This window comes from Lissotriton helveticus, chromosome 5_1 (genome assembly GCF_964261635.1).
Source record: "Lissotriton helveticus chromosome 5_1, aLisHel1.1, whole genome shotgun sequence".
NCBI classification, from domain to species: Eukaryota; Metazoa; Chordata; class Amphibia; order Caudata; family Salamandridae; genus Lissotriton; species Lissotriton helveticus.
This window is the reverse complement of record NC_136065.1, coordinates 406,134,591-406,150,046: the sequence shown is the minus strand read 5'-3', so window position 1 is coordinate 406,150,046 and position 15,456 is coordinate 406,134,591. Positions and strand designations below refer to the sequence as shown.

General features: G+C 49.2%; 1 protein-coding gene across 4 annotated transcripts in view; it reads left to right on the top strand.

Moving 5' to 3' along the window:
• The window catches only part of KCNAB2 (potassium voltage-gated channel subfamily A regulatory beta subunit 2), a 1,353,173-nt gene that overhangs the window by 1,171,573 nt on the left and 166,144 nt on the right, over positions 1-15,456 (top strand). For all 4 annotated transcript variants that reach the window (XR_013594749.1, XM_078642625.1, XM_078642626.1 and 1 more), the window contains one exon: positions 12,938-13,024. Coding sequence is in view for 3 of the 4 variants with exons in the window: in XM_078642625.1 (XP_078498751.1) it covers positions 12,938-13,024 (87 nt within the window). In the remaining variant the exon portion in view is untranslated. The remainder of the gene's footprint in view (positions 1-12,937; positions 13,025-15,456) is intronic.

Sequence of the window (15,456 nt, the reverse complement as noted above, 5' to 3'; positions counted from 1 at the left end):
TCTACTTTAGCAGCTGGTATCTCAGGACCAAGTCTGATTATTATAATTTTTTACACCAAAAACATTGACCCATTCAACGTGCTTTGAGCAGGCGGGATCGTCAGTGGGAGTGTCGTTATGGGGGTCTGGGAGGGTGGCACAGAGGTGAATGGTAATCTTGTGCTTGTTCGTGGGGACATTGTCTGCTTCTCCCAGACAGCTGCAAAAGTGGGAGTAAACCATGCAGCGGTGTTGCCTGCAGCAACTTTTACGGGCCCAGTATTTCTGGGCCCAGTATATTTTGGTATGAGCACACTTCGAAACTGTGACTTGGTGTATTTCACCTAGAGTTTCCGCTCCGGGAGAAAAACCCCAACTCATTATGAAGGCCCTCATGTAAAAATACCTCTAGTCTACACGTATGGAAAGATACGGGTGTGATATTTATATTGACTTCACAGACCATTACATTCGAAGATTTTCCCTATAGAACATATTGTAAAGACTGAACTGCTGGACACCAGAGAAAACATCTGGATGTATTGTTACATCTGGTTGTACTGTTCAAATTCACTGCATTTAGATGGACTGAGCACCACTGACAATATCACTGATTTACTGCAAGTCTCAGGACTGCTTTGATCCAATTTACCAAATGGAATCTTCACTCATGATGATATTTGGAAATCTAGCAGTGTCATCAATAGTCACTGAGCAAACTGTCCCGTACTACCTAACGAAGGTGGGAGTCAAAATGTTACAATAGAAATTTCTTGTGTTCTTTGGTGAGTCCATCTGTTTGAGTCGCTTCTTACTTACGCGTCACAGTCGCTGTTGCCACTGCATAGTTAAGGTTCAGATACACTTTCCGCTGAACAGAAATCTTTTGCTTTGCCGCCAACGTTTGACCATGTGAATGAATTTGCACAAGATTTGGCAATACACTTGCTCAGGCAGCTAAACTTCGGCATGCTAAGTTAAATAAAGATCCGCCCATGGGAAAGAAAAGTTGGTCGGTAGGCAGTGAAATTAACTTTTTTCGCTTCATTGGAAAATTGTGCTCACATCTAAAACCTAAAAAAAATGTTTTTTAGACAATCAGCTGACAATCCAAATCCCACAAAACCCCGTACTGGCTCTTGTGGGTGCACGCCTAATGCCAGACACACCAGTAAAATTTGAGAAGTTGGTATATATCGTTATGTTGGCGGCTCGGCCACTGACTGCAAAGATGAAGGTTCAAGATTGTACTATGCTTTACGGATTGGTGGAAGAAAATTAACAAGGCTATGAAAGAGAGAAGATGTTTGCGGCTAGGTCTTGTAATTTAAAAACATTTGATCAAATTTGGGTTCTTTAGTTGGGATAATGAGGGCTTGAAAAGGGGTCGTACTTTGTGGTGATATTTTCTGTTGAAGGTACACACCTTTTTATGGCATTTTATGTATTTATATATATATATATATATATGTAAGTATCTATGTATTTATGAAATATATAGATGGCTGTTTTGGCTAATATGTTGGCAAAGCACAAAACACCCAAAGAATAATAAATGAAAATAAAAAAAAAATGCCTCAGACCGTGCACAACTCGCTAGTCGAATAAAAAGTGCGAGCTTATGAGTGGCCTTTTGAGATAGAGAATTTGACTGCCATTTCCAGAAAAATCACTGGTCGCATGTGACTTAAGAGTTTCAAAAAGGGTGGAAAAATGCAGACAGCCTGGGCAGAGAGATATGATTTGGCCTCGCAGGGATAGTCACCAAGAGTAGGAGGAGTGCAGGGCCGTCTACAGTCCAGGACCTGCACCCAACTTCTGTTGCACACAGCCAAAGGCCGTGCACATTGGGGGTTGGAAATTATTGATGTACATCATTAAAAAATGTAGTTCACTGAAATAATCCACAGTTAAAAAAATTGTTATGGCAATGGATCAAACGTGTACAGATATAGAAACTCACCAGTGATGCTTGCCATGGCCCACACACATGCCATAGCTTGCGCCAACCGCTAAGTTCAAATCACCATCTTGACTACAACATAGAAAATCTATCAATATAACATGAAAGCCAGCGCAAGTAGTGGCATCTATTGTGTTGATAACAATAAATGGCGAATTTCAATGTTTTTCCATCTCTCACCGTTAATTCTTAATGGGCAATGAAACGTCAGTAGTGTCAGTCCCATATTAGTGGTGCTGGGTTTGTGCAGGACTACGCATCAGGTCAAGGCCTCCACGTCATTGGTAAGGCCGGGATAAGATCAGTTGCATGTTAATTTGGTACTTTTAGAGAGCTTACATGGAGTGAGTTACCGTTAGATCACTGCATTTGTAGGCCAATGGGCTTAGTGCCAGGCCTGTGGTAGATTGGACTAGTGCCTTAGAGAGAAGGATGAGAGGTGTTAGGCCAGAATAGTATCAACTGAGAATATTTAATCTCTGGACGGAATGGGAGTTTTTCTGTCAGTATAATGAACCAGGAAGCTGGCTGTCTGTTCCAACCGCTGATCAGTGCATTGTTCAAATGTATGCACTTAATTTCTTTCTGACTTGAAGTTACCTTTGAGTTCTTCACTCCATAGTTACGATCCCTAAAACCGTACATGAAGCAGTGCCATTGACTGGTTTCTTGATATCCGACCCAGAGACATGAAGTTGGTTATGTAAGACCTGGCTGGTTGCCCCAACATTACAGCCATTATATGATAATTTTACACACGCTATTAAGTGTGGCACATTGCTAGCTAGAGGCACAAGCGAATATCCTGCCATTTTTTAGTCCTTCCCCATGATCTTGATTGTTTCGGAAATGTGTATGCGCATGGTTGTCAGACTCTTGTTGAGTCCTACCCAGCAGTGGAGGCTTTCCAAAAAGAACCCAATTTGCGTTTGTTAAAAAAAAAAAAAAGATTCTCCTTAAAAACATAAGTTGTGGTTCTGATACAAAACCTAAAAATCTGATATTCCCTAGGGGTGGTGAGCAACAAACACATACTCAACGTCTTTGTTAAATGACCTTAAATATTCTAGAGCTTACTAATCAGGCATGCCTTGCCGAGGCCCTCTGCTCCGGATGGCAGTGTCACTCAGGATTCAGGTCTTGCCAATATGAGCTAATTGTATAGATCGGGGGATACCGAAATCCCAACTGAAAAAAATGCACCCACATACATTAAGATGTATTTATTTTTTTAAATGCCGACCAGCTGATTTGTTTTTGAAGATATTTAGTATCAATCCAAATTTTACAAAAGATCAACCGTTTCCAGCCCACCAGTATTTTTTTTTTTTATTTGAAATGCGAAAACGTCTGAATGGGATTACGCTACCACAAAAGGGCCTGCGATGCGAGTAAAGTTCTATCTTCATCATATGTTTGCTGTAATTAATTCCATTCATCAGTTTTTACTGTGGCAGAGAGCAAACATTTCCAGTGAGAATTAAAACAAATGGAAACACTACTGTTAGAGCACCAAAATGTTCATTTCTTTTGACCAATCTGTACAGAGAAGAACTTAGGCTGGTGACTTAATGACTTTCTGCTTGTCAAATTAAATTCAGATTTGTCACAAATTATCCAGAATTACCAATTTAAAATGAGGTCTTTACTTCACCAAAATAGTTGCTATTGCTTGATCTCTTTACTTTAATCATCTCAAATATCTACCCTTTTACAAACCTTTTTACAGACTGTTTCCTAGCCTGTAAGATAACATGTATTTCTCCGTGATGTGGTTGCATTGCAGTAGCTACTGTTGCCTATATTCCATATATTTAAGGCCACTAGAAATATGTGTTTCTTTGTCTGGGGCGTTTTTGCATGAAATGGATTTGCTGCATTTGCCATTTAATCAGTCCTTTTGCCTATGCAAATTTTAACAAAAATGTGTTTCTAGTCCCCAGAAGTTCTACTTTCTTTGTGGACTGATCTATTTGTGGGTGACCTAGGAGAGGCTATTGCAGCTTCTGCTGGAAACGGGTAGTCTGCAAGTGGGTGAGGACCTGTGGGTGCTTGGCTAGTCAAAGCAGGGCAGGGATAATTGTGTGCTTGAGGACCATGCTTCCAGGAAAACCCAAGTTTGGAAATGACCAGGACTGGGAAGGAGAGCAGGTCCAGGCATCTACACAGCATAGGGTTGTCCCCAACAGTTCCACCTTCTACTCTCCCTGAGATAAGGCTCGCAACTATTGCCACTAGTTCTGCAGACAAAGTTCAAAAACCTCCAAGAGTGCAAATACAACGTTGTTCTTCCACATTCTAGACATGGGTTGATCTACAATGTGAACCAGCCCCTTTTCTATTGTTCTGTAGATTCTCAACTGCTTTCCCTGTGCAGAGGTATAAAAGTTGAGGTGGTGAGTTCTAGAAAGAGAGAGTCACTACCGTATTGGGACAATCCACATTACTCCTTCTCAACTAACTGATATTTCCAGACATCAGCCCATTAGCTATCCAACCTTGCTCCACTGCATTCTGGGAAGAACCAAGATGGTGACTTGAAGTAATACTGAGACATGTCTCTTTCTCCGAGATAAGCCGTGCTCACTCAGGTCTAGTTTCTTCTCTCCAAGATGTAACATGTCTGTTACTGATCTATAGGTCTGTCTGTCCTCCTTTGGGCCATGAAGGAGCGTCCTGAAAGTGCTTTCCAGAGAGGTGCTGCTAACCAACTTTTGGTGATTTCACCCCCGCAGACTTGGTCTGCCAACAGAAGGCTAATCTCTCGAGATGATCCTTTTGTTTAATGTGAAAATGGGAAACTTTGATCTGCAGCTGGCCATCAGAGTAATTATTGTATCCCACAAATTAGCCTAAAGCATACATTTAATTGAGACGGGCTCCAGAAAATATCCCCTTTTTAGAAGTAACTAGAAAGAGTTTGTGATCCAGAAATTCATAGGACATCAAGAACGTTTTACGTTGTGGCATCAAAACTGTTAAACACCTGGGGGCGTGGCTTGGCGAGCGGCAATGGCGGTCGCAGCTTTCTAGAGCTCCCGCTTGCCCGCTACTTATCCGATCGATTATCCTGATCCCCGGACCTCTTACTCTCGCCCAAAGTGAGGCGATTGCTGCTGCGAGTGCCTGGTTTCTTCCGGTGGGGTCGGCGGAGCCCCGGGTGCCGGATCGCGGCTGGGAGACGGCGAGGAGTGTGCGGCCCGGCGCTCCGCTGGGAACCAGGAGACTCAATTTTGGCGCACCCGAGGCTGGTGCTACCGGTGCGGCGTGGCCGCCCAGCCGCTTGCCTGGCGTTGAATTTGCCCAGCGGGACACAACACATCAGGCGCAACCCCCCGAGAGCCCGGCGGGGCGCTTGGGGATCCAGGGGGGCGTGGGCTCGCCCTGCAGTGCACTGTGGCCTAGTGGAGCCGGCCGGACCGGAGGCCTCGGATTTCGCGACTCCCGCCCGGGGCTCGCTGTGGGCTGCTGCCGCATCCGGGGTCAGACGGGGCCTGGTCGCTGAGCCTGGCGGAGATCCTCCCTGCTGCCCCTACACAGCGGACGGCCTGGAACGCCGTGGGTCGACGGCCTGGGGGCCCTGTGGCGATTTGTGAATACCCGCGCCTGTGCATGGCAGAGTGAGGCCTGGCATTCCGGAGAGGCGCCGGGACCTCGATTTTGGCTGTCACCGGCTGAGCGGCCTGTGGGTGGGTCGGCTGGCCCGCCACCCGCCGTTGGACTTTGGCTGTGAGACAGGCGATTTTCTCCTCCTGGGACCCTGCGAGAGGGGAGTGTGTCCTGGCGCCGCTGCACTGCCTGCTCCACTGGGGCGGCCGGGTGATCGGGCTGCGGCAGAGGCTTAGAGGTCTGCGCTCCCCCATCGATTGGACCTGCGCCTCCACTACTTGGAGCCCGGTGGTGCTCGGAGCTCCCCTGCCCTGGAGGCTCTGGCGGTGGCTGGACGGCGGCGAACAGATCGGGACGTCTTGGCTTGCCAGGAGCCCGGAGTTGATCCGTGAGTACCCCCCTTCCCCCTGGGTCCCCGGGCCCTGCTGGAGTTTGGGCTGACGCTGTAGGGGCCCGGGGGCGGTTTGGAGGGGTCGCCTGGCGGCCCATGGGGATTGGAGGTCCCTGGTTGTCGGCGGGTGGAGTGCTGGCCTCGGGGCCTGTCTAGACTTTGCTTGGCCACGAGGCTTCACCACAGATACAGTTCACCGGGCCCCGCTGAGTGACCAGCTGCCATCGTACGGCCCTCCCCTGCTATACTTGGTGAAGGGGCTGGGGGTCCCTGACGGCCGTTCCCGCATACGTGGTGGATAATACACAAGAGACTTGCAGCCATGACCAGGGGAGGTGGCGGTCCTGCCAAGCAGGTGACAATCGACAAGTTCACCGGGCCAAGTGGGGGCCCTGGTTCGTCGGGAGGTGGACAGCAGCAGGGAGGTGGACCCGACAACGCGGCACTAATGGCGGCCATTACCCAATCAAGAGATGCGCTCGATGCCAAGATAGGAGCGGTGGGCGCAGATGTCACCCTCTTGCGTCAGGACTTGCGGAATGCTGTGGCACGGATCACAGAAGCTGAATCCAGGGTGTCGGTTGTGGAGGATGATGTTGACACGCTTAAGAAGAAAATGGCGGCAATGGAAGCGGCGCAGCGGGGCCTGGCGCTTCGGGTGGAAGACGCTGAAGGGCGCGCGCGCCCCAATAACCTTCGCTTCGTTGGCTTTCCAGAACGATGTGAGAAGGGCAACATGGAACAATTTCTCACGCAGTGGCTGGAGTCCTGGCTGCCCCCGGAGGCTTTATCTAACTGCTTTGTTATTGAACGCGCGCACCGCGCCCTATCGCAGATGCCGCCAGAGGGTGAACGTCCTAGGGCGGTGATTGCTAGGCTGCTGAACTACCATGATCGAGATGTCATTCTCCGGGAAGCGAGATCCAGAGACTCTCTTCTATATGAGAATCGTAAGATAATGATCTTCCCTGATTACACGAAGCTGGTACAGCAGCAGCGCCAATCCTTCACGAACGCCAAGGCGAAATTGCGCGGCCTTAAACTTCAGTACTCTCTGTTGTACCCAGCGCGCCTGAGGGTGATTTTTCAATCTCGTACTCTGTTCTTCGATACTCCTGAAGACCTCTTCAAGTGGACCGACGAGACGGTTAGGGTCCGGCCGAACCCCCAGCCGGGGCTGAATTCGGGGCCCTCGAGGGAGGTCTCACAGGAGAGGACCAAACCCAAGAGACATCGACGATCCAGGTCACGTAAGCGCTCGGCCTCCCTCAGCGGTGTCCAGGCCAGTGGTGGGACAGTGGATTCCGACCAATCTGAGGTGGATAATGGCACGACCTGATGATTCTGCGCTCCTCTGAACAGTTGTGACTGCAGGTTTTGGCCACGGGAGTACGAGCGCTTGGGGTTCGATAGACTGGTGGCGTCAGTACTGCCTCGAGATTGCTTTGCGGCTGATCACTGAACGTGAAGGGGAATTGTGAGTGGGGGGTTCGGGGGTTACACATAAGGGGCTACTGTTCTCCTGCGAATGTGGGAGGTTTAAGGGGGGGGAGGGTTGTGATTACTAGTTCTGGGGGAGTTGGGATCCATTGGCATGGCCGGCTCAGGGCTCCCTGTTCTGGACTCGGAGTCGCCCATGCCGCGACAGGTACTTCATGGTTTTTTGAGGTATAGGGTGGGGGGTGGAAGGGTGCGGGTGGCTGGAGACGGGGCCACTGAGTTGGGACTGCACTTTGATCGTGACTATGGTAACATTCATTTGATGGTTAGTTCTGGGGTTCAGGGTGGGACGTGAGTAGCTCGTCGTGTTTTTTTGGTGTTCTGGGGCGGGGGGTGGGTCTGCACGTGTGTTTTGCTGTGGTGTTCTTTATTGTGCATGGTGAGTGGCAATGGCGAGGACGCTCTATTGGATGGGTCCCACTGGACTATGGCTGAAGAGACTCATAGACTTCCTGGGGCATCTCTGCGGGTGATCACATGGAATGTCAGGGGGATGCTTGACAAGATTAAGCGAGGTGCAGTGTTGCGATGGGGGAAAAATGAGAGTGCTGACATCTTCTTGCTCCAAGAAACCCACACGATGGGCTCCAAAGTGCTGGGCCTGCAGAGGTTTGGCTATCACCAGGTGTTTCATGCCGGATTTTCCCGGGGATCTAGGGGTGTGGCCATTCTGATTCATCGCCGGGTGGCATACGTCCATGAGAAACAGTGGGTTGACCCGCAGGGTCGATTTATCTTTGTCAAGGGCATGGTGGGCACTGAATCTGTGGTTTCTGGGAGTGTCTATGCCCCCCCTCCCCTGCAATGGGCCCTGGCTGAGAAACTTTTCACGGTGTGGGAGGACATTCCTGATTCCTTGGCGATGGTTGGTGGTGATTGGAACGACGTACTGAATGCGAGTATGGACCGCCAGCGGCGCCGAGATGTGAATGTTGCTGGCCCCCCCCTGCCCGCACCAGACTGCATGCTATGACTGAGGGACTGGGTTGGTCGGATGCCTGGAGGCACATGCATCCTACCGCGCGTGAATATACGTATGTCTCCGCTGTGCATGGCTCCTACTCAAGATTGGACTGTATGTTTGTGCCTAGTGGCTGCCTGTGTAGAGTGAAGAGTGCTGACATCTTGCCTAGGGGTCTGTCCGACCACTCCCCGGTGTCGATTAGGGTGGAACTCCGCCGACAGCGCCAACCGTTTCGGTGGAGGATGTCCTCGTGGCATCTACAGCAGCCGGCCTACGTGACACACTTACGGGAAGCGCTGGATCTCTATTGGCGAGAGAATCTTGTAGGGGACGTGGATGCCGGGGTGGTGTGGGAAGCCATGAAGCCCACTATCCGTGGAGTGGACATTGCGTGGTGTGCCGCGGCGCGTCGGAAGCGGAGGGAACTGATTACAGACGCGGCCACGCGGGTGGCAACTTTAGAAGAGCAGAAGCGCGCGGGTGGAGGTGAAGCCGGGTTGCGACTCCTTCTTCAGGCTCAACAGGCCTATGCATCCGTCCTACTGGATGAGGCTAGACAGGCGTGGCTGGCTACGCGTAGTAGAATATACCAGTGGGGGGACAAATCATGTACGATGCTTCATAGACTCTGCCAACGCCATCTCCAGCCGCTTACGCTGCCGGGACTCACGTCTGCCGACGGTGAGGTCATTACTGATCCAATCGAACTGGCAGCGAGTTTTGCCGCTTACTTTGCTACCCAATACGCCCCTTGCGACCGCCTGTCCGCTGACGAGGTGATTAAATTTATTGAGGACCTGCCCCCCAAGGCAGTGTCTGAGGAAACCAGGATGGCATTAGATGTACCCCTTACGGCTGAGGAACTAGGCGATGCCCTGGGACAGCTAAATACTGGGAAGGCCCCTGGTCCGAGTGGCTACCCGAGTGAGTTCTTTAAAAAGTTTCATATACAGCTGGGGCCCCATTATCACCGCACGCTTGAGGCTGCGCGTGAACGGGGCTCACTGCCCCAGGACTGGAGGCACGCCGAAATTGTGGTCTTCCAGAAGCCGGGTCGACCCCCGGAGAGGCATGACTCGTATCGTCCCATTTCCTTACTCAATCTTGAGGCTAAAGTTCTGGCCAAAGCTCTGGCGAATCGCTTGTCCCCACATATCACAGATCTTGTACATCCGGATCAGGCCGGGTTCATGCCTCATAGAGCGACGCGACATAACATCAGACGCGCACAGGCGGTGATTGACGCAGTGGGAGCCACGGGAGAGCGAGCGGCTTTGTTGCTAGCGGACATTAATAAGGCCTTTGACTCTGTCAGCTGGACCTACCTCTTTGCGCTATTGCCCCGACTCAATCTAGGCCCGGTTTTCCTGTCCTATATCAGGCTACTATACACTGATATTACGGCCTCGGTGCGGGTTGCAGGGGCAGTGTCGAAGACTTTTCCGATTGGTCGAGGGACTCGACAGGGATGCCCACTCTCCCCCTATCTCTTTGCTTTACTTATGGAGCCACTGGCTGCCTGGGTGCGCATAGATGCGCAAATGCGGGGGTTTGTATGGAATGACAGCTTAACTGATAGAATTGCGCTGTACGCGGACGATGTCCTTTTCTTTCTTACTGATCTGCAGCGCTCGGGACCGCGCGTACTGGAAATTATGCAAATATTTGGGGAAGTCTCAGGTCTCTATCTCAATCTGCGTAAATCTATCCTCTGGGTGCTGGATGGAAGCGATGTGGCGGATCCCTGGACGCTGGAGCTACAAGTGGTTACACACGGCCTGAAATATTTGGGAGTGTTCCTGTCGAGATCGGCAGACGTTGCTTGGGAGCGCAATGTCGTGCCAGTTTGGGATCGAGTACAGTCGGATGTCAAAACTTGGTCTCGAATGCCCCTCTCGATGTTTGGCAGGTCCGCCATTTTTAAGATGGTGGCACTTCCACGTCTCCTTTACCAGTTGCAGAACCATCCATATCCGATTGCACCCCAGTGGTTCCGGCAGGTTAATTCGATCTTAGGCCGTTTTCTATGGGCTGGGGGGACGGCCAGAGTGGCACTTCGTACGTGCTTCTTGTCCACCTATTGTGGAGGCCTGGCCACCTCGGACCTGTTATCTTATTACCAGGCCGCACATCTGCTTATCCTGAACGACTGGTGGTATAGCGACAGGGGGGATCCGGCCTATGCCCTGGAACGCTCCTTGATGGGCGACAACCCACTCCACACGGTACTTTACTCGGCCTGTTTGCGGCGGGGTCTGCCGAGAGTAACATGCCTTGTTTTTGCCATATGGAGACAGGCCTTGCGCCGCATGGGCTGGTGGGGTCGCCTGACCGCGGAGACGCCGCTATGGCGTAATGGTCTCTTACCTGAGTTGTCGGCGTTAACAGGATTCGATGGCTGGGATGCGATAGGGATTTCGCGACTGGGAAATGTGATGTCCGGTACGACGCTCAGGTCCTTTCAGGCACTTAGGGCTGAGTTCGATATGCCCCAGTCCCAATTTTTTTGGTATTTACAACTACGCCATGCACTGTGGCCCAGCATCGCCAACTTAGATTCCCTCCCCGATTTTAGTCCCATCGAGGCGAAAGTCTTTATGGGGGATCTGGGAGAGAAAAAGGTCTCTCGCATCTATCAGACTTTGGTCACTCATTGCTCCTCCACCCTTCTTCCGTTAAAGGCGACTTGGGAAGCTGATGTTGGCCCCCTCGATGAGGATGACTGGAGGGAGACTCTGGAGTCCCCTAGGGGAGCGGCCATTGCTATGCGGCTTAGGCTCATTCAGTTCAAAATTCTCCATAGGGCCTACTTCACCCGCGAACGATTGTGGAAGGCTGGCTTGATTGAGTCCCCGGAGTGTTTGCGCTGCGGAGATGCAGTGGGCAGTTTGCTTCATACATTATGGTCATGCCCGAGGCTGGTAGGCTTCTGGAGAGGTGTGTGGGACTGCCTGTCGGAGGTATTGGGTTGGACTCTTCCTCGCACCCATCGCCTAGGCCTGCTCCACGTTTTAGAGGGAGTTGGTGGAAATGTATATAAACGGCACCTGCTGCTTCTGGGTCTGGTGGTGGCCAAAAGGGACTTGGCCCGAGCTTGGAAGGATGTGAGGGCCCCCCCCCTGGGTGCATGGAGGGCCGAACTAGACTTTTGCCTGGGCCTGGAACGGCCGATCTTTGAAGCATGCGGTTGCCCCCGCAAACATTTCAAGATATGGAAGAGGTGGGCCGAGTATAGGGGGTTGACTCTTGACCCTCCAGCAGCACTGGAGGAAGACCTCTAGACTTGTGTTTTTGGCTAGTTCTTGCATTATGCTACAAATCTTATTTCATGATGTGACACAGCGGCGAATTATACACACGTGCAAAGGGGTGGGGTGGGACGTTGGGAGGGAGTTGGGAGGAATGGGTAGTTTGGGTTTATAAAGGTGGGGGAAGGCATAATAATGTTCCTATATATCTGTCTTTTCTGGACTGCTTAGTTGGACACTTGGTCCTGTACTAAAATGGAGAATTGATGCTTGGTGGTGTTCTCCTGATTGTGGGGAGCCACGCATATTTCTTGCTTGTTCCTACCAATAAAATTTGTTGTGAAAAAAAAAAACTGTTAAACACCTCAGACTTACATTTCAACCAAGAAGAAAGAATATATTTCAGAATCCCAATTGCATTATAAGAGCGTATTAGGCCATTATTGATTTAATCTGGGTCCACAGTGCTACCAAAGCACACATGCCAGGTTGAGCCAGGCAACCAGTCCCTTCCCCAGTGTCTACATGTGTGCCCACAGTTTAACATGTGCAAATGGAACAAATACTAAAGGTCTGAAAGCTAAGCAACTGGAGGTTTTCACAAACAAAAGTCTGCTTTCCTACAATTCTGTTTTTTTCAGGAGGTGGGTGTTGGTGATTTTCTGGTAGAGGTTAAATGGAGCATAGCATGGGCTTTAGTGATGCCATTGCTAGTTTAAGAGTCACTTGCATAGCCTTGAATGGTGGACAGTTTTTGGCATCCGATGAGAGCCCTGTCTGGATCAAAAGGAGAAGTCCCCTGCAGGAGAAGTAGATATGCATATTTTCTGTTTTTAGAGCCCCTCCTTATCCTTCCAGCCATGTCTATTATGTTGACGCTTGAATTCGTTTCCACTGTCTGAATCTTTTAAGTAAGTGAAAGAAAACCCCTTTAGGATGCTTCATAAAAGCAGCATAAATGTGTATCCCTCTTCGCAGAATATGCCTTTTAGGGACTTGCTTTTCCACTGCATGCTGTCTAAATAGGATGGCGAGAATTGGCTCGTAATCTTTGTGCACTTGGTCTAATTTGTGCACTTGCCCAGCTGCTTGGTCCCTTTAACATTAATACAGGGTTGTGCAATACTCAAAGATAATAACATTAACAAACTGTACCGTATCTTCATGGTACCTGCCACCAAATCGATGTTTCCTATAGGTGAATCAGGACTTGTTAGCAGAAATGCTTGCAATTACACATTTTGTGGGATAACAAACAAATTCTTCTTCTTTTCGTTTTCTAGGTCTAAAAGCGTCCCTAGAACGGTTACAGTTGGAATATGTGGATGTAGTGTTTGCAAACAGACCAGACCCAAACACTCCAATGGAAGGTAGGCCTCTTTCTAGTTTCACAAGCTCTTCTATAAGGGCTTTTGTTTTTATTGTGGAACCTTGGAAAGTAAATACTTGGTGCCATCATAGATAATGCATCAGTGAATTTTGTTGGCAATCTAATCTTACATCTTTGCCCTAAGGAAGACACGGCTGTGGGGGGAGAGACAGGTAAAGGTAAGCAAGTGTGCAAAGACAATAAAAAAATAAATTTCTCGTTTTTTACTAAATATCGCTGGTCCTGATTAAAAAGAGCTGCAACATTCTATGCATTGGACACTTCTACGATTTACATAGATTTAACCATTTTTCAGATGTAACAGATTCTTGTCAGAGTCTTCCCGGAAATATATGCAGATTGTATATTTTCATGCAAACTCTTGTTAATTTATGTGTATATCTGCAAAGTGTCCCCATGGCGCCAATCCTTCGGAGTTTGCATGCTGAAACTGTGGGAAAACACTGTGCCCCCAATGTAATAAACACGTTTGCATCCACAAATCCTGCAGTTTGCAAAGTGTAGTGTACTAAAACTATTTTGCACCACATTCCGAATTACAGTTAGAAGGGCAGTGGGCTGTCCCCTACTAATTTCAGTGGTGTGTATCAGTCTTGATAACTGCAGTTGCGGTTACACACCATTGGAAAGTTACTAACCCCCTCACAGGAGGTGGTAACTGATTCACAAAGGGGAAGCTCTCTCTGTTTAAAATGAAACGCTTGTCTGTTACTAAATAGCCACCTCATGCTTCACCTGATGTCTTCCCAAATGAGAATTTTTTTGTTTGAAGCAGCACCTGTGCCTTTATGGTACACACGCTGCTTTAAAACAATGTTTCCTATTTAGCTGTACGAATGCAACTTTGGTGGTCTGCTCTCACCCACCATCCCTGCATTCATACCCAATGGCACCGGGTTGTAAATGGCAGCCTGCCTAATTAATATTCATTAGACAAATCCCTTGCAACCCTCCGTATATAGAAATTTACTTTGTGACCTTAGTGCATGGGTTGCATGGCAGAGTTCATTCTTGTTCGCAAACCAGCTGCTGCTCATTTTTTCAACTCTGGTTTGCTAACGGAAAGAGTACATCAGGCACATTGCTTTCTTCTACCTTGCTGGCTGTTAAGTATAACTTACATCCTCACAATTGTTTGACTTAGGCACTTAGGGGCACATTACGATGGAGGATTTTCCGCATCCTCCGGGCCGGCGGAAGCCACCGCCGGCCCGGAGGATGCGGAAAATCCTCTGCAGACCCACCAAAGACCCACCGCCACATTAGGATGGCTGGTGGGTCCTGGTTTCTGTCCGCCGCTTTTCCGCCGCGGTTGGCTTACAACCGCGGCAGAAAAGGCCTAATATGGTGGCGGTGTCTCTCAGACACCGCCAGACATATTAGGATGGCTGTGCAAACATGCTTTTCCGTGGCGGATTCTCCGCCGAGGAAAAGCATGTGGATCTTCACCTCGGGGGCCCGTAGCGGGCCTCCTGGGTGAAGGGGGGTTGGGGGGAGCACATGGGGGGTACCTATGGTACCCCCCTGCCTTTGCGTGCACGAAGCGGCAGGCACCGCGCGGTGCCTGCTGCTTGGTGCATGCAAATACACTGCTTTCATTTTTTACATTGCTTCAAGCAGCACCCGCCGCAATGTAAAAAAATACAGGATGTGACCACCAGGGTGGCGGTCACATCCTAATTGCCGTGTAGAGACCGCCGCTGCCCATGCGGACGGTCCCTCTTACGCAGGGGTGGCGGACGGACGCAAGTCCGTCCGCCATCATAATAGGGCCCTTAGTTTCAACTGATCATTCTCAATGGTCCTTTGTGCTTATAGAGAAAAGGAAAATTGGTTAATATCTTTGAGCTATTATATATTTTCAGGCAAAGTGAACAGACTGATGAAAACGTTGGTCTGCTTATCATGAATAACTGAGAATGTAAAGGCTACCCTGATTTGAAGCCCTTTTGTGATGTTGGTTGCTGAATTAAAGGTTACACATGTTTACCAAGCAGAATTTCTCATTTTAATGACATATAAGAATGGTGCATCTTTTTATGCATGTCTGATTTAAAATTTTTGAATAAAATAAAAAGAAATCCGTATAAACCCTGTTTCCGCCACAAAATATAATGTCTTCACTAAAAGACTTGCACATATGAAAACTTTGTGCACAGTTGACACATGCAAAATCAGCAACATTTTCCTTTCAGCATCACAATAATCAGCCTGAAATTTTATTGATAGACTTATCAGTTCGCACCTTCCTTGTAATTCCTGTAATGAAAGGGGGGAGGAAATGGTTTTGATAGCACAGTAAAAGCTGCTACTGAAAGGGAATCAATTGTACCAGAGGACGATCAGAAGGCACTCTCTGATGGGGAACTCCTGAAGCCCTCATCCCCACTATCTGGACCTCCACAGCTTCAG